The 25468-nt window shown below is 37.4% G+C and overlaps 1 protein-coding gene across 2 annotated transcripts in view; it reads right to left on the bottom strand.

Annotated features, from left to right (window-relative positions):
* Window positions 1-3581: 3581 nt before the first annotated feature.
* Window positions 3582-25468, bottom strand: part of NGFR (nerve growth factor receptor) — a 515054-nt gene continuing 493167 nt past the window's right edge. Inside the window, exon 6 of one of the 2 annotated variants that reach the window (XM_044055065.1) lies at window positions 3582-6147. In XM_044055065.1, the coding sequence (XP_043911000.1) occupies window positions 5843-6147 (305 nt within the window). In that variant the 3' untranslated portion in view covers window positions 3582-5842. The remainder of the gene's footprint in view (window positions 6148-25468) is intronic. The other variant, XM_044055064.1, reaches the window with a different exon arrangement.

The raw sequence follows: 25468 nt of genomic DNA, 5'->3' as shown, positions 1-25468 counted from the left end.
CTTTTGTGGAAGTCAATGGCCGCTGAGTTTATTGAGTTTATTGTCCTCAAGAAACTGCATCAATGAAGAAAAAAAAGGGGGGGGGTCTTTTTTTGGTGGGGAGAGGGTCCACTGCAGACTCACAATGGCTGATATCTAAAAACAAGTACAACCTTTCAGTATATCTAGTACACTGTTGTGTATTGAGGAGCACAATGCCTATGAAAAATGATCGGGCAGAGGCTTCGCTCAATAAATTTTAAGTGCTTAGAAGGGATGCTTTCAGTTTTAGCTGAAAGGTTATTTTTGGTAAAAATTATCATCTAAATATAATTGCATGTTAAAAGAAATAATTTATACAGTCTTTAAGATGTCGTCATAGGCACTGTCAGATTAAAACAGGAAGTAATACTACTGTTATATTCCTTGTTAATACTTGATTGGGTATTAGCAATAACCACACAAACAGATAAACAATGGCAAATGCCAGTCCCTAAAGCAAGCTTCAATATAACATCTTAGCACTTAGCACCCCAGCTAATAGTTCACATGTAGTGAATTATTTTTACTGCATTGATATCTTATTCTTTATCTGTAAGCAGGATGATAGCAAAGTTTCTTCCTTTTTCAGTGATTTCCATGAGATTCAGTGTTGACTACGATCTTCTTTTGACAGACAATTAATTTCCTGGATATAAAGCTGAGTGGATAAGTAAATAGTAGTACTTGTAGTAATGTATACAGGACACCGTCTGCTAATAATGTTCTTCAAACTTCTAGTTGTCACTGAAATTTCACTTTACTATGAGGAGGATTGTTAACAGAAAGAAGAAAGAGAAGTAATATGGTTGTTTTCACAAATAAAGCTAAGGATATGATTGTTAGGTTTAAAAGGATAGTTACAGTACAGATGTGTTGCGAAGCTTGTAACAAAGTTCTAGCTTATACAGAGTGTGCATTCAAAAGGCAGAAAACATAACAAAACCATGCCTAAACTATAACACTGTCTCATGTGTTTTCATCTAAATCATCTTAAGTCAATTTTAAAAATTAATTCTTAAGAAATGCTCATAGACCATGGATCAGAAAAAAAGTTTAGTGTAGTCTTTCTTTTACCAGTCATTCATTGACTGGACATCCGATGATGTTGTAGCCAGTGAGATGATTTTGTACTGCTCAGGACTTTTCAGCAAATGTACTTCATTCCCTTACTGATATATATCTTTTGTTAAAAGCTTTCTGCTGGCTCAGGTACTAAGCATTCTTATTTATTCTTATTTTTTGTTTAACTATCTACAGATTTTCCCAGAAGCTGATACTCATCAGCCAAATGCAAACATCTCCCCCTCAGTGTCAGTCACCTTTGTGTTAGCAGCTGCAGATGGTTAGCCTTTAAAAATGCATGAACGCCTATTTATTTTTGACTATATTTTTTCTTTGACCTTCTAGCCAAGTTGCCTAATAAGAAGACCCCTGAGGAAATATTGGCTCCTCTAATATGATAAGAGGAAGAAAAATCAGATTGTCTTTCAATGGTTAGTAGACTATTTAAAAGTACAGGACAATTTGGCTAAAATACAAAGTCAAGATTCTCATCCAGTGAAGCGCACAGTGAGGGTGTTAATAAAACAAGAGCTACAATCCAAGACTATATATTCCCAGCAATCACTGCCCTAAAAAGTAATGAAAAAGAAAAAACACAGCTGACAGTATTCTAAGGCTTCCAAGGTTCACATTTAAGATACAAACATTGATGGCAGCAGATGGGATGTACATTTCATCACATCAGGGATTGCCAGACACTATATCATATAGAATTATAATACAAGAACATTAAGGGACCCATGCTGGGGAGGTCGGGCTAGTTTACACAGATATACATATATTTGACACACTTGTCAGCTCTCTCTCTTACAGTTTTTTGGACAGCTACACAGCAGATAACGCTTTTCTGTGCAGATGCTTATGAAGGGATTACACTGTTATCAAACTTGTATGCTTAGGAAAGATACCCTTCCCCCCAAAGCCAGAGTAATGGTGCCACAACTCTGAAACCCTGTGACACCAGGACAGGTGTCAACACTGCTTTATTGACCAAAAATTAGATGCTCCCTCTAGTACACAGACGTGATGGTCCTCAAGTCTCTACTTGGCAAAAAGCCACAATGACAGCCACTCCCGAGGTTTGAACCCTGTGCTCCTCCTTGCAATTTTTGAGACTGTTTTTCTGTGCAACAATCATGTCTAGTTCAGGATAAACAGTATTATTTGTTAAAGTTCTATTTGTTACCAAAATTTGATAAAATTGTGCTACTTTCTTTCTACCAATGGGAAGTGTTTAACAAGCTCTACTAAAGAAATGTAAATCAGTGAAAGGCCAGAAACTGAATAATATGGACATCAGTAGAGTGCAGACAATCCATTATGGGCCTAGAAAATAGTTCAGAAGTGAATAATTACATAATAAATTATTGTGATATAGTCACACAGGTCTCTGTAAAATGATTTGTTTTTTGAAGCAGGGAAGGCCTCAGTCCAGATGAATATGTAGGCAAGTCTGAACATATTAGTTTCAATTCCATCTCAGGGAAGATTGTGGAAATGTACTATTAAAACAATGGCAGAATTTCTGAACTCTAATTACTTGTAGACAGACAATGGCATGACTTCATAAAACCAGAGGTCTTGGTAATCTCCAATGATTTATTTCTATAACTGCAGAACCTCTTAGTTTACCTGCAGGAACCTAGAGCATATGGTAGATTTAGCAATGTCATTGACATATGCCACACTGATGAGTAGAGGGGGGAATTAAAGTGCTATGAGTGTGACCCCTAATGATGAAGTAGAAATGGCACAGGCTGAATGGTAGGAATGAGATGGTGGCATTCATAAGGGTACTGTCTGCCAAATGCTGATTCCCAATTGGATATTAGTAATTTTTTTATATATGTCCATTAGATAAGAAAACAGTGGCAACCTACTCATTAGGGTCATAAAGAACGCCCTAGCAATTATAGAATAGTGGGAGGACAGGCTTCAAGAAGATATGCTAAGCATGCAGGATGTACAGTGCCAATTAGGATATTATGAAAAGTAAAACAAAATGTGCAAAATATGACATTAATATGCATGTTGTAGTTACCCTAAATAATTCAGAAAAGGAGAAATGAGACCCCAGGGGTATAATTACTCCAAAGATAAAACATGTAGCACAGTACCTAAGGAAGCCACTCAAAATATAAAAAAAATATATTGTCCTCACCCTGAGTAAAAAGGCTGTATGTGGAAAACATTTTTATTCTGCAAGAAACAGAAGGAGGAGCAGGAATGTGGCAGAGTTTGCAGTTGGGATTATTAGAATAACCATAGGAATGAAGAACCCATAGTATGATGAAAATCTCAGAGCACTGGGCATGTGCACACTAAGTGATAGCAGTGTGGAATAATATGACTTTGGCACTTTACACAGGGTCAGGGGGTTGGCTCCTGAGTGGTGTAGGACGGACCAGTGGCAGCTGGAACAGGGGCAGTATATATATATATATATATATATATATATATATATATATATATATATATATATATATATATATATATATATATATATATATATATATATATATATATATATATATATATATGCACAGAGAGAGATAGAGACAGAATGAGACCTAGGAACATATTGCTGATGAAATATTAGTAAAAGTAGGATTTTTAGAGATAGAAAAGGGGTGGGGGTACTGGGTGAGGGGCTACTTCATGAGATATAATTGCAGCATTCAAGAAGACTCAGCAAATGATATGCCTTCTTCTGCCTGAATGTTTGTATGCTAATGTGGAATGGTGAATGGTTGGAGATGATTAAGCAAAATGTGACTCACCAAATTAGATTCATCAAGACATCTGTTAGTCAGCATGAAATATCATGTAATCTGAGGTACTATGGGTTTGGAGTAGGTTATGTGTATTGGAAGTAATAGGTCACTCCCAATTTGGAGTCTGGAGGGCATTCCACCCCACTATGAAAAATTCCAATAAAACACTATTCAGTAAAATATATTTGGTGAGTCATTTTAAACCAAGGTACTGAGATGAACTGGCATCCCATCCAGGATTTATTATTTGCTTTTTTTATACAGTGAAGATGGGAATGACTGTGGAGGTTCATGACATTGTATGACATAAAGCAGATCAAACTCTGTTTTGTCTATCTACAAGGGTCTCATACGGAAATACTTGGCTATGTTTGTGTTAACAGCACATTGATTAAGAAAGGAAGGTTAATGAAAGAAACTGAACACAGAGACAGCAATCCATTGGTACTAGGCCGCAATAGCTGATGTATAAAGCCTAACTGAGGGACTCCATATTGAAATGTCAGCACAAAAATGTCTATTGCCAGCATGCCAAAAAAAAAAAAACATATAAATTCAGGAAAGGAGTGAATCTTCAACCTCAATCTTCCCCTTTAAACTTCTTTTTGGCAGGGTGGGCAAGCCCCCCCCCCCCCACACACACACACGCGCACACCTGTCAAGTCTCAAACAGTAGATTTAAGTTTTTTTTCAGCCTTTCGGTCTCCCTGTTTCAGCACTCACCACATTGCATCTTGACATTTGAAACGGATGCCTAACCAAGGCGCTTGGTCTGCTCTTCTTCCTACTGTTCTGCTATAGTAAGACTGAAAAAAAATATATAGGATCCACAGGACGCAAAAGCTTGCTTTTTAGCAATTCAGAATAAGTCGTCATTTAATATGTTGCATTACCTGATAGTAAAATTAATGATTTAATCTTTTAAATGAGCGCAAAACTATAAAAGAAAAACTACCGTGAAATGTTTAGCCTGGGGAGTTAGGGAAAAATATCAAGATTTGTAAGCTAAAATCAGCGAGACAGCTGATGTATATTACATCAGTTGAATAATCATAGTTTTGGGGTGCCTTAACTGCACTCCGTTTGAGGCTTGCACTACCAGTGTACCCTGTTACATAGAAATAACCTGTCAAACTGCAGAGATTAGTATCAGAAAGCTATCAGCTTTCTGCAACATGTGGGCAAACAATCAATTTTCCAACCCACCATATAAAGGACCTGACAAACTCAAATTTCTGTAGACATAACAAAGAAATAAGTCATTTATTCACAGTATTTGTAACCAGGAAAACAGGCAGTTTGCATGATGAGACTGCCTATGACATGTACCTAGGGAATAGCAAAGCCATACATATCCTGATGCTACTGGCTGACCTATCCCTTGTCCAGAAAAGTGCATAATAAGGAGGAGCAACCTTATCTGTTTGTATGTGGGGAGGTGGTCGGGGTTACTTTAAGTAACATATATTATATTCAAGGATGCTTTCACACAAGCATAAAAAGAGAAGAGAGAAAAAGCTGCCAAATGCATTTACTTATGCAGAGAACACATAACATCCACCATTATGGTAAACGCATGCACTCCCACAAACATTCAAACCTACACATACACACAACTTGACTGTATACACTGTCAAAGCACAGACACAAGCTTTGACATCTGCAAGTGGTCAAGCCATCATTTTATGAAGTGACCACAAGAAACACATGTAAGCGCTTTGTGTTTTTCTTTTGCTTTGGCATTTTAGTCCGTATAGGTTAAATTGAAGGTGGAACAAGGGAAGTAGACGCAGAGATGGAAAGAAATGCAGATCAATACTGAAAAGAATGCATCAGTGCATACATTACTGTTCATAACAATGGGGGACCTGAAGGCTAACCCCATTTTCCTTCATATTACTTAGTCTTTGCAGTGGTCCTCAAAAAAAGAAGCACTAATGAAATCATTCTTGAGGCCAGCCCTTCAGCAGAGCTACATTCAGTTTTCACAAAGCAGATGTAGCAGTTGAATCGCTGTTGAGAGTATCCACAATGTCATCCCGCTGAATTTTCTTCAGAGCATTATACAGAGTATCCATTGTAGAAGTGTCTTTGCTGGACCAATCAGAAAGCAAAGCACGGACGGGATGGTCGTCTTGTGAGAAATTGTCTATGTGGTCAGATTTGTATCCCAGCAAACTTGCCAGGTTACGAAAAACATCTTCTTCTGAGTTATCCAGGAGTTTCTCCACCTCTTCTTGCTTGTGTGGGGGTAATGTTGTGTACAGGCCACTGTCCACTTTCACAACCACTAACGGAAAAAAGAAAGACATAGATTATTCCTAGAAACTTTTTCAATGACACACATATCATTTTCTTTAACGAGACACTAAGTGTACCGTGACCTTTATCTCTTCAGCATAGCTCCTTGATGGGTACTGAATGGATGCCATTTCCAGAGATATTAGTTACACAGCTAGCTATTCATATTTTACTCCATATATGCAAGACAGTGTTTGCCTAGGATCTTAAATTATATAAAACAGCATTAAGGCTATGAGCTGTGGTACAGGGTTTGATTCCCTCAGCTGTCATTTGCCTGCTTTGTGATCATGAGCAAGTCACTTAACCAGACATTACTCCCAGGTAGTCCATGAAAATGGGTCTTCTAGCCAGTAAATCTACTTGTTACTATTATTATTATTTTAACAAAAAAATATTGTCTAGTTTTCCTCTGAACTGTGCAAACATCTATGATACTGTACTTGAGACATTAAAAAAATAAAACAACATTTTACAATCAGAAGTAGTAATTTTGATAACAAAGTATGATGTTCTTTGCAATGGTTAAGGATTGGAAGTGTCTTGTGAAAGCTCACATTTCAGTAAGAAATATCCTGCTGATGGTGTCTGAAAAGGTGGTAATTTTACCCCCCACAGTCTACAGAAGGCAAACCTTTCTTACTTCAAATTCCTTTACTCCTTTATATATGCTGACCGTGTGACCTGATTTTCCCTAGACTTATTTCTTGCCTGTGAGCTGGATAAATATTGAAAATAAGATGCTGAACTCATTTAATTTATGTCTAAACAAACTGAATTCATTCTACCATCAGCAGTAAGTTACATTACAGCGCTAATGAGATGAACCACAATTATCAGTCTACTATCAGCAGTAAGTTACATTACAGCGCTAATGAGATGAATCACAATTATCAGTCTACCATCAGCAGTAAGTTACATTACAGCGCTAATGAGATGAACCACAATTATCAGTCTACCATCAGCAGTAAGTTACATTACAGCGCTAATGAGATGAATCACAATTATCAGTCTACCATCAGCAGTAAGTTACATTACAGCGCTAATGAGATGAACCACAATTATCAGTCTACCATCAGCAGTAAGTTACATTACAGCGCTAATGAGATGAACCACAACTGGTCTACCATCAGCAGTAAGTTACATCACAGCGCTAATGAGATGAACCACGATTATCAGTCTACCATCAGCAGTAAGTTACATTACAGCACTAATGAGATGAACCACAATTAGTCTACCATCAGCAGTAAGCTACATTACAGCGCTAATGAGATGAACCACAATTATCAGTCTACTATCAACAGTAAGTTACATTACAGCGCAAATGAGATGAACCACAATTATCAGTCTACCATCAGCAGTAAGTTACATTACAGTGCTAATAAGATGAACCACAATTATCAGTCTACCATCAGCAGTAAGTTACATTACAGCGCTAATGAGATGAACCACAATTATCAGTCTACCATCAGCAGTGAGTTACACTACAGCGCTAATGAAATGAACCACAATTAGTCTACCATCAGCAGTAAGTTACATTACAGTGCTAATGAGATGAACCACAATTATCAGTCTACCATCAGCAGTAAGTTACATTACAGTGCTAATGAGATGAACCACAATTATCAGTCTACCATCAGCAGTAAGTTACATCACAGCGCTAATGAGATGAACCACAATTATCGGTCTACCATCAGCAGTAAGTTACATGAACGCGCTAATGAGATGAACCACAATTATCAGTCTACCATCAGCAGTAAGTTACATTACAGCGCTAATGAGATGAACCACAATTATGAAGTTAAACTCTCCTTTGCTCTGGGCCTTTGGCACATAGAAACCCTGTCACTGTAATCTTCTTTGGTTACAATAAAGAGGTGATGGCACTGTCACTCTAAAAGGCCACCTGGATCAAGATAGGAAAAAGCACTGTGTTGCAAACAGAAATTGAGGAAAATCTTCACTGAGTACATAAAACGAGGCCATATACTCATGCCTAGAAATTGTCAAATCATCCAGTAAATTTATTGTAGCATGCAATGTATATATATATATATATATATATATATATATATATATATATATATATATATATATATATATATATATATATATATATATATATATATATATGGGTCTACTTCTATTCGCTGACAGCCCATTTCACTGAAACCCATTTGGTTGACAGCTCATTTCATCGACAAACATTCTAGGTGGGGGGCTGTGCACCCCACCCCCCCCAATGTGGGGGGCTGTGCACCCCACACCCCCCAACTATATATAACAACTCCACAGTTGCACAACAGTGGGGAGGGGGGCAAAACCCAGGTTTTTGCCTTGAATACTTTTGTCAATGAAATGAGCTGCCGACCAAATGAGTTTCAGTGAAATGGGCTGTCAGCGAATAGAAGTAGACCCATATATATATATATATATATATATATATATATATATATGCACACACATACACATGTCCATTTCTTCTAGTATGCAAAAATGTAAACACTTATGACCATACCAGTGTTTGTTTAGACATGCAGGCAGCCTAAACTATATCCCTACCACAGTATGACTGGACATGCAGGCAGGCTAGTCCATGTTCCTACCAGCATATGACTGGACATGCAATCAGGCTAAACCATGTCCACACCACTGTACAATTAGACAAGCAGGTCGACTAACAGATATTTCTAGCACTGAATGATTGGACATGTCGGCAAAGTATCCCATTTTCCTACCATTGTATGACTGTACATTCAGGCACACTAACCATTGTCCTTGCCCTTATATGTTTAGATATGTTGGCAGATAAACTATGTCTCTACAACTGCAAAACTGGGCATGCAGACAAACTGAGTCTACTTCCTGGAGTTTTGTAATTTAATATGTTAACGGTGGCAAAAAAAAAAAACTTAAAGAAAAAGGAACATAAAGAGAATTATTTGGGCTTATATATTTGTGACTGAGAAGGTAAACTACTCTCTGGGGTGACTGCTACTAGTGTATATGGCGTGATCTGCTCTAAAAATGACATGGACATGTTAAAGGGCCTATCATGCTGTAGTTTCTTTTCTCCACATTGACTTAGAGCTTTTGGCTGTGACACTCTTTGGGCAGCAGTCTTAACATGATTCAACATTTATGACATGTCTGCTAATTCTTGATAGAGTTTTGCTATTTTTTTTTGTTTTACCTCTGCATATTGTTTTCTGCCATCCTATTTCTGTTCCAGGATCTTGGTGAGATTGACAGAAATGTCTTCCTCATTCTAGGTCTCCTAACCGAGATCTTTACCGTACTATAAGAGGTTTCAGACTGCGCAGAGGAAGTGATAAATATGGTGTGTGCTAGTAAAACCTCATGACACTTTCTGATCAGACAGCTCTGTTGGAACCAACCCTAATAATCTATTACCTGCAGAAGCAGACAGTGTTATGTGTTGAAGCTAATGATGGCTATACAATGCACAACACAACCTGCGCAGCTCAATTATATTTTCATGAATCTCAATCTTTTGCATTTGACACATTCTTCTTTTTCTTCTCCCCTTTTTCTTATTATCATCCCTTTACCTTCCCCTCCTCCGATCCCTAATTAACTTCCTTTGCAGAGGCCTACTGCTGGTACTGAAATCTATACTTTGCTTATACTCCAATGTATGAAACTTTTATATACAAACAAAGGTGTTTCCTTCTACATTAATGTAATTACTATTTTGTGTTTTTAACTACTACACTTAGCATACTGTGTTTATTATTTATTGTTTTACCATGTTATTTATTTTCTACCAGGGCCTGACTCCAGACACCTAAATAAACTTGAAATTGTAACCTTGCCACACTTTCTTCTATGACTACTGCAGATATATTGGTCTTTGCAATTGCTGGCATTTGTTTAACTTCCTTATTTGGAGTAGGGTAATCATTTAAAGATCACCTGAGTAAGATCTATCTTTTTTTTTAATTCCAATTCATCATAGCACCCATATCTGTGGCTCTAGATTGCATAATGTAACACCCCTCACACCTCCTGTTTCTTGTGCAGAAAGCTGTTTTTCTAGCAATATTCCATTCTTCTTCCTCCGGTTGTTGTGTCTTTCAGCTTTTTCCGGTTAGGGTTCGCCACAGCGGAACTCCGGTCCGCTAATGATTGGCAGTAGATTTTGACGTGCTGGCTTGCTGGGCCTAACGCACAACCTTCAATGAAGGAACACCCATTCATGCATGTCACCACACAGAAGACGTTCTAACTGAGAATCGAATGGGCAACGTCTAACTGTGAGGCGACAACACTACCGCAGCACCACCACCGCGGGATATTCTTCTGCCTCCTGTAATATTAAAATATCTAATCATTGTTTGTGCTCTACTGCCCTCCCTGCTGTAATGCTGAAATAGATGACCACTGTCCATCAGGATCCACTGACCTCCTAAAATTATTAATCTGCAATCATTGTATAAAGCATCCCCCACCCCAACTTTTCACTTCACACATGCCACTGGCATTGTATTATGTTGAATTGTTGTGGTAAATCATGCTTATGAGTAGTCATACTTATCAAGCGTAGATCATCCTGAGGAATGTTCCTAATTTTGATTTTTACAAGATGGATACTCTTAATTGTTGCACACTGAAAGAGTCAGTCACATCTGTATTATGAAGTATTTTTTAAACTAATATCCATACTAAGCAATACTGAGTCATATTATTTAATCAAAATAACTTTTTATAAGTATAACACATTCAAATCATCATTTGAGCTTTCTATCTGAAGTTGTTAATAAGCTGTTAGTAAGTGGTCTACCATTTGCCTGTATGTTCCACATTACGAGAAATAGTGTGCCGCCTTTTGCCTGTATATTTCACATTATGAGAAGCAGTGTTCCACATTTTGCCTACATGTTCCACATTATGAGAAGGAGTGTTCCACATTTTACCAGAGTGACTCAAAATATGCTGACTTATGCATTTAGTTTATATACAGCTGGGTTGTCGAGGTGCAATACAACTTGAGAAAAGCCACTAATTTCTGGTTTTATGTAGCTCAGTCTGCAAAGAGCAGCTGCAGGGAGGCAGACCAGACAATAAGGGAGCACCAGGAGACATGGCTGCTATACTCTCAACTACCCCATCTACCAGTGACCAAGCACTTAACTAAAGTGATAGCTTAGACATCAAGTTCACAGTACTAAACAGTCATACAGGAATATGGCATACAGCTATGCTAGTGCTATGTTCCCCACCATCCTTTCCTGAGCTGCTACTAACATCGCTATAGCACAGTAGAATTCTCAGTCACACTCGGTCATGCTGTACTCTGCTAGGTAGTGCAAACCAGGGTAAATCATTTACTCTGATTAAACCTTTGCAGCACCATTAGCAGTGGCACTTTTATGAATTATAAGTTCTTCTCATTAATAGTACTGCACAGTACAACTTGGTGTAAAACAAATTATGCCAGTTTGTTCCATCTATTAAATCTTTCAGATTTCAGTAAAATATCTCCTGTATCATAAATGTGAAAAATGCACACATTCATGCACACATACACATGCAAAAACACACACTTACATACAGAGTTCAAACACACGGAGTTGTTAAAAATATTCAAGAATGTATATAGATTATATGAAATTGTTACCCTTTCAGTAGCATTGCCAGCCATGTCAATGAATTGCATCACAGCATTGGTGATAGATTTTAGATTTACATTTGCCATGTCGTGGGAACGATCTCATGCCCTTTAACATTCTGAGTGTAAAATCTATCAGTTTGACACAGTTTTGTCAAGATGAAAAAAATCAGGAATTTCCATGGCAATACTTTATTCACAATTGACTTACATTATAAATATATGATGCCATGTTTTAATAAAAAAATTATAATGTCATTATGTTGCAATGATTCTGTATGGTTTATATGAAAAGCTTCAAGTTATGTGCTTTTAAGTAAAATGCACTGTGGTATGTTATATCTTTTTAAAATGTAATTATCTCAAGATGCTTTTTTCTTTCAGTGACTTGATGACTTGAACTTTGTCTCCTAGAAAGCTTTGTGCCTAGGTATACAGAATTGGATTTATTGGAATTAAAAGTTTTCCTTTGCAGCAACAATATTGTGTGGATGCTATTCAAAAACAGTTGGATGATTTAATATTTTGCACTAACAAAAACAAATAATAATAATAATAATAATATATCCTTACTTATAAACTGCACGTCAAACAAGTAAACAAGAAAGTGTATGCTCAAATAATGTATTTTAAAAATAATAATAAAATATGCTAGAGAGAGTTAAGATAAAAGCTGGGGACTCTGCGGCTTTCTATTATATTAGATTACAATTTAGATGTTTGTTTAGCTTGCAGGCAGGAAATTTTAAATAAAGTGAAAGTAATATACAGTTCTGCATGTAAATTTATCACTTTCACAAATCATTGCAGCTTGACTGAAACCAGTAACTTTGTCATATGTGAAGAGTTCAGTAAAACATTACACAGTTTACTTCTAAAACAGATAATTTTATGGTTCCAAGAATTACTCTGGCATGTTTTCCTGACAGATGACCACTTTAGCATGATCAGTTTTTAGGACAATTTTAAATTGTCCCAGTATAAATTGGTAGTGCATTAAACCCACGGCTATATAGAACAAATTGTTTTATGGATATGTTAATGAATTACATGTGAAATTATTCATTAGAAAATTTTAAATTTAATTTAAAAGGATGGTTCCTAAGTAGATTTAAATGTCACCGTACTCGCTGCACTGTTTGATATAATGCATTTTATAAATGCTTATGTGAATTTGTACTTTAATAAAAATGAATTTATCAGTATCTTTAACAAGAACAACATTAAATAAATGTTGAATGGTAATATCTTTGCACAGGGAAGAAAACATAAGCTATAGCTGATAAAATAGCTTGAGATTCTGAAGTTAGGTAGAACTGTGCTAAATCATTTTAGTGATATGCCACTCAGTAATTATCTTAGTATAATACGTCTCTCAGCAATTACTCAGCCTCTGTCTGTGCAACTGGGATAATGTCAATATACCATGCTTCTAGAAAGACAAATTGGTATCAGGAAACATTGAGCATTTAGCTGCAGGGTTTACTCATCAAGATCTCAAATGAATACCTAGAAAATCAGTAATAAACAAACATTTTCTTATTCAGTCAGTTATTGTTAACCAAAACTTACTTTTATTTGCTTAAGGTTATGACTAGAAGTGTAGAGTTAATGGTGGATTTTAATTCCAAGCATGCACAGTTATAAGTTCATGTCATTTGTAATTCTGCTATGGGGGTGTAATCAGGGCCATATGTAGATTATGCCTTCTAAAATGTTTTTGAAAAAGTATGAAGAATAATAAGGAAAATCCTAAGCAAATAAGAATGAAGTTCTTATTCAGATTATATAATATACAGAAGGAACTTAGAACATGTCAAAAAGCATGAACATAATATCTAATATACTACTACTTTGAAAACAGTGAAAGCAATAAGCATTAGTTTTGTTTTCAGGGTCTGTATTACATGAATCACATTTATAAGAAAAAAAATAATGGTTGCAGAAAAGGAAAGTTATTATCCTCATTAAAATACAGAATTTAGTTAATAAAGCAGATGTAAAACATATCCTTGTAATATGTCAGCGAAATTTTTTATCATGCATAGTAGGAATGCCAGGACATTAAAATAAAATTTGGACAAATATTTATGGAGAATCTTGATAAATTAAAATACGAAATTAGCTTACTAAATTAAATTTGTGTTGGAATGTAATGTACAAAATATTCCATCCAAGATATAAATACGTGTAACAGAAGGAAGAGAAAAGAAAAGGAAAAAGCGAATGTACCTTATTATATAGTCAGTGGAACTGTATCTTACTGGCATGATGTAGACCTCATGGCAACAAAATGCTATGACATATAAAGGGTACACTGTACTATATCGGGATTATAATGGTAAATTAATTGCTAAAATTAAATTCAGTGATCAAGACATTAATGTCTGACAAACCCAAGTTGCTTTTTTCCTACAATATGTTTAATGCATTTCTAGAAAGCATTGCAAATATGCAGAAAAGTAAAAATGTAATCAAAGTTCTTGTAAGTACTGTTAATACATTACTGCTGGTCAGGGATGTAAGTAATTATTGCAAACTCTACCTGCGTAAACAATAGACTGAAATAGTAACCATCCTAATGTCATTAATTATGCATGGAGAAATGTGATTTGTTTAGAGGGAATGGGTATGCCTTTGAAAAAAGCTATTTCACCTAGCTAGTACCATGTGAAAGAATAACAGCATTGTTTTTTTTTTTGTTTGTTTTTTTTTTTTGACATGACACGCACAAACATGAAGTGTTGACTAAGATGAATTAAGACTGAAAAAGATGACAAGGAAAGTATGATCACAGAGTGGGTATAAAGACCAGAGAACATCACCCCAAATAATGTTTATACACATCATGTGGTTCAATAGATTGTGTCTGCCTGGATTAATCAATGAAATAGTGTTCCAGAAAAGATGATCTTTTGAATGAGCATCATTTCCCTTGACAAAGGCACTGTAGATGATGAGTAGTTTGGCTGACTCCCCCAAAAGCCTAAGGGTTCCTTGATTTATAAATTCTAGTTAGGTTATACTAAGACAGGAGACATTGAAAGCTGCCAGGCAAACTTTAATGATTCCTTAATTTTTTAATCATGGTTTTGTTTTGGTAAGTTAGGAGCATTGGGAGAAATGTCATCTTTCCTTTATGTATTTTACCTAAACTCTGACGTTAATTTCCCAAATCTGGACTTTTGTTATTCAGTCCAGATGTTTTAATGTCAGCCAAGTCTCCTTAACACCTTAGGCACGGTATGGTATATATACACAAAAATAAAATGGAATAAAGGGCCTTATCCAGTACATTCAGAAATGTGTAAGACTGGCTAAATAAATACCTCCTGTGACTTTTCTACTAGCATATGTTATGATTGTTTAGTTGACACATTTAATTTTAGCCTCTTTAATGTCTCTGTACTATGAAAAAAAATGAATGACACTGAATTCTTTAGATTTCTTGGGGTGAAAGAGTTGAATTAAATCCTTTTATCAAAAATGTGGCACTTGAAAGGGCTCTGCCTCTAATAATTGAAAGACTACTAACCTGAAACTCCATTTACCAAGATGACAGCACCAAACTGTTAATTTGCTGAGCAATTACACTACTGTATTTTTTTAACAGGGAAATTATGCACTTGGCCAACATTGAACAAAGAAACACACTGCATGTTAAACCCACCAAGAGGGGGGGGTTATGCCCCCACACCCCCTAATGTTGGGGGTTGTGTCACCCACATCCCCCCTAACTAAATATACCAATTCTGGGGTTGCACTACAGTTTCCCCATGTTGGCCAAGTGCATACGTCCCCTGTTAAAATATTCAGTAGTGTGATTATTCAGTAAATTAAGAGTTCGGTGTTGTCATCTTGGTAAATTCAGTTTTGGGTTAGTTGTCTTTTGATTATTAGACGTAGACCCCTTGAAAGAGAGGGAAACTGCCTGAAGAAATTCTGAAGCTTAGACAGTTTTTGACATCCCATCATATATATATATATATATATATATATATATATATATATATATATGTCACTCATAAAGTTCAGGATACAGTTACTGGTTTACAGCTTTGTGTGCAGTTGGTAGGCATGAGGCCTAGGGCACCAATGGGAAGCCTTGCACAACTTCCCAGATGCATCGGAGTGCAATGTATGATACAGTGACTTACCTAAGGATATACAATAGGCAAATGGAGGCCTGTAGAGTCAGTCACTGGAACAGGAAGTAGGTTGTTAGCAGCTCTAAGCGTTAAGCCTCTGAGATACCATCAATACTTCTTATCATAATTAATAAGTCAGTCAATTACAAATTATTATAAATTCAGTCACATTGATACATATAATATATGCAGGTTAGGAGCTTATCACACCAGTTAATACAAACTAAGTATGGTGTAATAACTCTTAAAGGCTAAAACTGTTAATGGAAACAGTAAAATCAGTAAAAAGACTTGGCAGGTCATTTCACCAAAGCCCTTGTTACAGGCAGCTTCTCTCATCCAGTTGGTCAGTTCACTTTAAATCCAAGGGAGTCACTGTAAGGCAGAGTTCCCCTTGCCATAATATACAGTGACACAGAGATGATTATATTGAGACAAGAAAATTAACATGTCATATCTGATCGCCATTTTAGCCAAATCATTAAGTCATACATATTAGTTTTGTATTCTTCATCAGTTTTTTTTGTCAGTATAAATGTTCATAGGTTCATAGGTAAGTACTAGGCAATCTGCGCAGGGGCATTTATAAGCCTAGCCACAGATGGCTTTCGCCTCCCCATTAGATTAGTAACCTGGGCCTCTGTCTAACAGGGCTGCTGAAGTGATCCCAGGGTAGAACTTACGATTACCCATCCACTCATCAAGATTTCTCTTGAAGAGGGTCAGAGAGGAGCTCTGTCGAATATGGATTGGGATTCTATTCCAGAGTGAGGGGAGTTGCTGGGACAGGAATCTATCCCTCCAGTATGTCCTGTTTATTGTTGTGCATAGGTTCAAGTTGCTAGAACAAGTGGTTCTGAGGGAACTCGTTTTTTTGAGGTGAAGCATGTCCATTAGTTCAGGGTTTGACATGGCCTTATAGGTCAGGCATAGGTCACCTCTGAGCAGACGGTAAGCGACTGAGAAGAGCTGGAGCTTTTTTAGTCGTGCTTCATAGGGTAATTGTTTAAGGCCCTTAATCCTCTTAGTGAGGCACTTCTGCGGTCTTTCTAGTTGTTGCAGGTGTCTAGTGAGGTACATCCCAAATGGGGCATTGTACTCTATTATGGGCCTAATGAGTGAGGAGTAAAGGGGCACAATCACCTCCTTGGATCTGGATGAGAAACCCTTTGTGATCAGGTGTGCCACAAAGAAGGATTTCCTGACCATTTTGGCTATGTGGTTCTCAAAGGAGAGCATGCTATCTACTTGCCACTCATCTTGTCTATATTCAATAAGATGATGAGGCTGGGTATTAATTTAAGTAGTTTATTACACACAAACACATCAGGATGGAGAATGCTAACATTAAACTTAAATGAATTAACTAACTGACTGACTACTACACGCAAGCACGCTTACACCTCCGCTGCTCACTAAAAAATGGCACTCTTGCTTGCACATGCTCAGTACTTATATGCACATGCCCACTGACTGGAATGCTTCTTGAAGGTACATCACACACTACAATAAACATTTATCAACTAATTTTGTTCATAGCCCTGTACCCTTGATAAAAAAAAAAAAATTAAATGTCAGGGAAGCTTAGGACTGACAGAAAGAAAATGCATGAAATATTTGTTAGAATACATATGTGTCATATATGGATCTCTCAGCAAAAGTAAAACATAATATTTTCTTGAATTGCTGCAAATGACTCAAGCAATCTGATAAATGTAAGTACAAATTTAAGAATTTCTCTATTATTTCGTGGTTAAGGTATTAGGGAAATATCAATCTCACTTTGATAATTAGACTAATAAACAGGCTCCATGATCTCATTTCTTATTAATTGAAACTGTCAGTAAAATGTAATAGTTTATCTATAATAGAAAAAGGAAATGTATAAGACAGTGTCTGAAAATGACACCTGATGGAAGTCAATAAACTATACGTAAAGTGAAAAGGAAGACAAGAAGAAGGAAGGAGTACAAGGACAAAAGGATTGACTTCAACAAGTCACTAAGCTTCTGGTGTCATTCTAAGGGGAACCAGTATCTGTCTGCCTGGGATGACATGATCGACAAACCATGATGCTTTGCCAGAGATGGCCTGCACCTGTCACCCTTGGGATTCCGGATATTGGCTTAGGCTCTTGCCACCCATATAGTGCCTTTTTTAGGCAAGATTCAAATGACAAATTCTCCACTGTAGCAGGTACAAGCAAGCAAAATCTGAGGGTAATGCTACTTAATGCTAGAAGTCTAAGCCTCAAAATGCACTCAGTCAAGGCATTCCTTAAAATGGCAAACATCGACATCTGTGCAGTGTCAGAGACCTGGTTCAAAGCTCCAGAGAGCACCCCTGCATTACCAAGCTATAATTCATACCACACCTTTCGGCTACCTAACTTGGACTGAAGCACTAAAGGCAGAGGCGTGTCCATATTCATTAAGGATATCCACACCTCCAGGCTAATTGCTCATCATAATGCATCTGAGATTATCCAAGTACAACTAAATCTGGGCAAGACCACAATGCAAATTATAGCTTGTTACAGATCCCCCACCATGCCCCAGGATTACCACTCCTCATTTTCTGATACACTGGAAAATATTAGGGTACAATCTAACACCCTAATAACAGGCAATTTCAACTACCCCACCATTAACTGGGAAAACCACTCATGTACCAACTCTTGTGCTCAACGTTTTCTGGAATTCATAAATTCCAATGTCTTGGATCAATTTATCCACACCCCCACCAGGGGCAGCAATATCCTAGACCTGGTCATTACCAACATGGGCAACCGGTGCTCCACACCAGAGGTCAATTCCTCGTTGGTCAGATCCGACCACAAGCAAATCACCCAGACATCCACATCCCACCCCCACCCCCATTAGGGAAACCACTGTAAAAAATTTCTCCAAAGCCAACTTCACGGTTCTTAAGACAGAAGTGGCAAACTTCATGCCACCCATGCTGACAGACAATAGAGATACAACTGCTGAATCCTATACAATTGCACTTTATAAGCACTTACACAAGTGCATGGATCGTGCAATCCCTAACAGAACCAAGATGCTATCCTCCAAAAAAAGGAAGCCAATCTGGTGGTCCCTTGCTATAAACAAACTTTACAACAAAAGAAAGAAACTGTTGCAAAAAAGAGTAAAATCCCATGATTGGAGGAACTCTGTGGTCAGCCTCAGTAAGAAGCTGAGATCCCTCATAAAATCCTCCAAAGCTAGTTATGAAAACAAAAACTCCACTGATTCTAAAGACAACCACAATGCATTCTATGTTAAGAATCTTAATGGCAACACTCAGATCTGCTCTGAGTTACAGCACAATGACACTAAATATACAGAATCAACTGATATTGCCAACATCCTGGCAGATAGGTTCAGTGCCAACTTTACCCCTCTCTCATCCCCTAAAGGGCCCATCTCTATACCGGACATATGCAAAGTACCTGTAATCATGGCTGCACAGGTAAAAAACACACTCTCCAAAGCCAAGAACACAGCATCCATGGGACCTGACAACATCCCAGGCTGCATTCTACATTAACTACAGAATAAACTGGCACCCCACCTAAGTACCATGTTCAATCATAGCCTCACCTTAGGCTTTGTGCCCACGGAATAGTGCACAGCAATGGTTATCCCACTTCACAAAGGGCGAGCCACCATGGACCCCAGGAACTATCTCCCCATTAGCCTGACGAGCCTGGTCTGCAAGGCTATGGAGTGCATCATCATTGAACTTATAAACAATGACAATGGTAATCCCCAAACTCTGGACCCTATCCAATTCAGGTTTGAAAAAGGCAGATCATGTATCCTAAACCTGATAGACTTCTTTGAAGTGGTCACCAAAGCCGTAGATGATGGTGGTGGTTCACACAGCCAATCTAGATCTTGCCAATGCTTTTGACACCCTCCCCCACTCTGGCATTATAGACAAACTCACTAAACTATGTATAAATCCCTATGTCAGAAGATGGGTTGCCAACTGGCTCACTGAAAGAACCCACACTGTGAAAGTACCAGACTCAAAATCCAACTTCAGACCAGTGACAAGTGGAGTACCACAGGGGTCAGTCCTAGGTCCTCTCCTGTTTGGTATCTACTTCTCTGAAATACAGGCTAACACAGAAGGTCTTTGGCTAACAAAGTTCACAGATGACTGCAAACTAGGAGCCATAATCAAAACTCCTAATGATGTGGACATCCTAAAAAAGGGCCTCACGGAGACAGATGCCTGGTGTCAAAGTCATGGCTTCATGTCCAATGCCAAAAAGTACATTGTCATCCCTTTTGGTAAAAACTCTGTACCCATGAACTACCACATAGGTGGTAGTGTACTTAACACCGAAAGTGTGATAAGATTCCTTGGGACACAGGTGGACAGTAGTCTCTCCTTTGATAATCACATCACCACAGTAGTCAGGAAATCTTTCTACATGACACACCTCATCACAAAAGGTTTCTCATCCAGGAAAAAGGAGGTCATTGTTCCCTTCTACTCATCACTCATTAGACCCATTATGGAGTACAATGCCCTTTTGGTATGTACCTCACAAGACATCTACAACAACTGGAAAGGCCACAGAAATACCTCACAAAGAGGATTACTGGCCTCAAACAGATGCCATACGCAGACTGTCTCAAATAACTCCAGCTTTACTCTGTCGCATATTGCCTACTCAGAGGCGATCTCTGCCTAACATACAATGCTATGTCAAACCCAGAGCTGTTGGACATGCTCCATGTAAAGAAATCCCAATCCCTCCGAGCTACACACTCTAGGGACCTAAGCCTTGTCACCACAATAAACAGAACATGCTGGAGGGATAGATTCGTGTTCCAGAGACTTCCCATAATCTGGAACAAATTACCTATCTATATTAAACAAAGCTCCTCATTAGCACTCTTCAAGAAAAATCTTGATGATTGGATGGGAGATAGGAAATTCACCTCGGGGATCGCTTCTGTGGCTCTGCTTGATAGGGGCACAGGAAAATAATTTTCTTGGGTGGCAAAAGCCAGGGTATCATTTGGCTAGGCTTATATAGGCCCTATGGCCGATAGCCTAATACCTACCTATGAACCTATGAACTTATGAACCCTTGTTCAAAGTGAATGATGCTGAAAATTTATAATTTAAATTTAGTAAGCAGGATTTCTTATGTTTAAGCATGATTGTTTAAGCTTATGTGCCTAATTATTTATTTCATTGTCTTTGTCTTCTGAATGGTTGAGTTTAAAAAGAAGTTAATAGAAAGCTCCAAATATGTATAGGTCTCCTATACTGTGACATGCCTCTTTAAATAGAACAATTTTGTGGTATCATTCTAGATACACTAATGCTAATTTTCCAGTAAAAAAAGAGGTCTAGTATATCTTTAGTTTAGATTTATATATTATGTATTTATAAAAATATGTTTTTATTTTAAATCAGTTTTCAGAATTTCTGTATTTAAATCTACATTGTGTCAGTGCCACTTGACAAACTGAATGGAAATGTAGTGCACTGAATTTCTTTTGAATAACTGGTCAGTTATTGCATTTGTCTTGATGACTTCCATCTGATTAATAAAATATATGGGTAGAAGTGAAGATTTTTGGGGAATATGAGACTCTACACATCATTTTGAGGTAACTTGTAGTTCAATAAATCTTCCAATGCACCCCTGTTTATTATTTGTCTGATTAATTTAATCTTTAGTGTGAATAATTTAGAAATAATTTCATTAAAAAAGGCAAATATTACAGTGGGGTTCCAGTTGTTGCCGATGGATTACTTATTGTAGCTATTTCCCAAGTTGAAAAGGAAAAGAAGACCAACTTTGTAAGTGAATACTGAGAAACAGTGCCTTACAAAAAAGTTAAATATAATTAATGCTGTATTACTTGGCTCAAAGAGAATAGAAATAATGTTATTTGAAAATAATTAAAATGGTACCTTATTGTGAATCCTTGGGTTGTAAAGCTCCATGTTCTGATCACGAACAGCAAAATTTAAAATAATCCTGCATTTGAAAACTAGAATTTCAGGCATATCTCAAATTTTGCATTTGGGTTTGGGAGTTAAAACCCGACATCCTCCTTACAATGGGCTTCATCTCTTGCAATCCTTTAACTAATATAATCAACTATAAGAATAGGGAATTTCCTCTAAAGTGACCTTCTTTGGAAAGACTGTACTTTCTCACTTAGTGAACATGAAAACCAACATATGGTACTGAACTTTAGCTTCTCATGTCAGAATAGTCCAAATCTATTTATTACTTTTACTTAGTAACAGAGGTTTAGCAGACATTGTTGAGAATTCTCTATTTCACTTTTAACAGTCAGTGTTATTCTAATCTCCTTTTTATAAGTCAGAAATACAGAATGATTAATCTGGTGGACATTTTAAAAATGTCCAAATACAGTATCTCTGACTGCAACCTTACATAAGGATAGAAACTGGTACTTAAGTGAAGCCACACTTTGGACATGGCCAGCTATACTTCCTTCTAGTCATGCCAAAAATAGCAGACTCTATGGAAACAAAGTTCACATTTCCTTGGCTTACTTGCTTTAACTTGCCTTTTAGCCATTGTGAGCTTTAATATACCGCTCATTTTTAACGAAAGGGCTTTAGGTCCTGTGTGTACAGTTTCCTTCTCACACTAAACAGGAAATTAAAATATTCTGCATTAATGCTGACACTGCTGTTCATGAAGTCAGGAAATATTCATGACATTTATCTCCAAAATAATACTAGAATGTAAACTTAACCAGACGTTTTACTTCAGAATAATATAAAGTGCAATAAAATCTAAAAAAGATTTAAATAACCTTGTCCTGAGTGGCAGCAATTATATGCAATAAGGATCATCATTACATCCTTCCAAAAGTAAAGCTGTATGAGTATATAAATGATGTGATGCTCAGAACAAATCTACCCAAAGGATGTATCAAGCAAGTAGATAATACTAAATATGAATATATAATTATAGGATTTCTTTACTATCTAGGAGATTAATGCATATAGATGTGCACTTAACAGCAATATAAAAAAGGAGTTTATTAGCTAAATAACTGGTGCTTTTTATCTGATTTTATTATGTGACTGTATTCAATTTGTTGATTGCAAAGAAAGGCCTAAATGACAAACTGCTCTTGGATAAGTAGGAATGCTGAGTTCACAGGCATCCATGTTAGAAAATTATGATGTGACACTGGTTTGGTTTCAGCAAGCCATGTGCTGTTCTCACCAGAAAGCTGATGCAGCTGTGTTGGCACCATTTCTTGAGATGCGGGGATTTGAAGTAACATTTATTGAAGGAAAAACAAAACTCTAAAGAAGTGAAATTATTTACTTAAAACCATAGAGACAGTCTGAACTATAGTAGGTTAGGAACCTTGGATCATCGTGTTTTATTAATAGCTCAGTGCTTAACTCTTGCATGGTATAACTTTTTAACATACTGGCAGATGAATTTACAGGACTGGAAACACATTCCTTAAATAAACTTGTCTGTAACTCATTAGATCGTTAGTCAGCAAACTCTACTGACTTTTGTACAGGAAGTCTGTTAAAGAGTCTTACCGTGAAGAGCATGTTAATTCCACAAGTCATTCAAAGCCATTTCTCTGAACACTTCTCAGCCAAGCAGTCATTCTCTCACTTACTCATTCACTGTCTCATAATCTACTTAATCCATTTCAGAGTCAAGGGATCAGACAGAGTATATCCCGACATTCAGTGGGTGCAAGGCAGATAAATTAGTATTTCATGCAATGCCAGATTATTATAGGATGCAAATACACTCACTCACTCACTCATCAAACACTCCCTCCTTAACTCGTTCTCTCCCTAACTCACTCACTCACTCACTCACTCACTCACTCACTCACTCACTCACTCACTCACTCACTCACTCACTCACTCACTCATCAAACACTCCCTCTCTAACTCGTTCCCTCCCTAACTCACTCACTCACTCATCAAACACTCCCTCCCTAATTCATTCCCTCCCTAACTCACTCACTCACTCACTCACTCATCAAACACTCCCTCCCTAACTCGTTCCCTCCCTAACTCACTCACTCACTCACTCACTCACTCACTCACTCACTCACTCACTCACTCACTCACTCACTAACCTAAACACTCCCTCCATCTCTCATTACCTCACTCCCTCACTCATTTACTCACTTGCTTACTCACTCACTCACTCACTCACTCACTCACTCACTCACTCACTCACTCACTCACTCACTCACTCACTCACACAAACTCTATCCCCCTCACTCACTCACTCTCTGAGAAGGTACCCTGACTGAGAACCGAACTGCAGACATATACACCAATCACGGCACCACTATGCCACCTAGCAAATAAACATTTTTCTGAAACTGCAATTTGTTCCATAGCACTTCCAGGACATTTTACTCAATGATGGTATTTGTAAGGGAGAAAAACACATTGATATTCATCTGAATAGCTTTCATCCATAACAATAGCAAAAATAAGTCCAGGTGCACATTTGACTGTATTATTAAAACTGCAAGGTACAAATAAAAGGAAGACTGCACATTTAATAGACTTTTTTTGATTGCAGATTGAGCCAACCTGCATGCATGGTGGAGAATGTCTAATTGTGAAGCCAGAAATTTGGGTCAAGGAATGGCCCTCAGAAGGAGTAGTCAAACCATGGAGAGTGGAAACTGGACATCCACTGACTACCCTTCTTGGAGGAGGAAGGAGGCTGAGGAGTCTTCAGGTCATGACTACCTCGGGTGGAGAAAGGGAACGATGTGCACACTAGGTTGAGAAAATGTGAATCAGAGAAGGCTTTGCTGTGTGCAACAGCATGGAAACTAATGGTGCAGCCACATGGGCTGGTGTTTGGAGACATGATGAGCAGCTCAAAAATTCCCTAAACAGCAGTCTGATAGCCAGCCACCTGTACTGCCACTGGAATTCTTTCCCAGTACAAGAGTTGTGACTGGCAAGATCCTTGAAAAATGCTCTAGTATTATATGCGAACACTATAAAGGTAACAGAAGTCTGGACACCATTCTAAGAAGGAACCTTTTGAATAGGAAATCTGTGCATAAAACCTCGGGACACATTGCATAATTTAGCTGTTTGTTCTTACAGACATATAGAATGACAGTTAACATATACTGACATATAGAATGACAGTTAACATATACTGACAAGCAGGTCAAGAGGTAGACCTAATGCCAGTACACACACAATGATAAATAGTACTATAGATAGAAAAAAATCCATACAGAGCAATGAAGAGATCTAGCCATAAAAAGGATACCATTGTATCTTATTCTCCTCTGTTATAATTACAACACATTAGTAATATAACAATAACTGACAATGTGGGTGTGATGTATTGAAGATTTACCCATGGTTGGTGTGCTCTAATCATGAAGGTGAAGCCTTAGTGATTAAACAAAGCCAGCTGTGGGCAATTCTTCAATATACCACACCACAGAGTCGGTTATTACTATTATACAATGATATTATTTAAG

This window comes from Protopterus annectens, chromosome 13.part0, assembly GCF_019279795.1.
Source record: "Protopterus annectens isolate FY-2018-M chromosome 13.part0, PAN1.0, whole genome shotgun sequence".
Lineage (NCBI taxonomy): Eukaryota > Metazoa > Chordata > Ceratodontiformes > Protopteridae > Protopterus > Protopterus annectens.
This window is presented reverse-complemented; position numbering and strand designations above follow the sequence as displayed.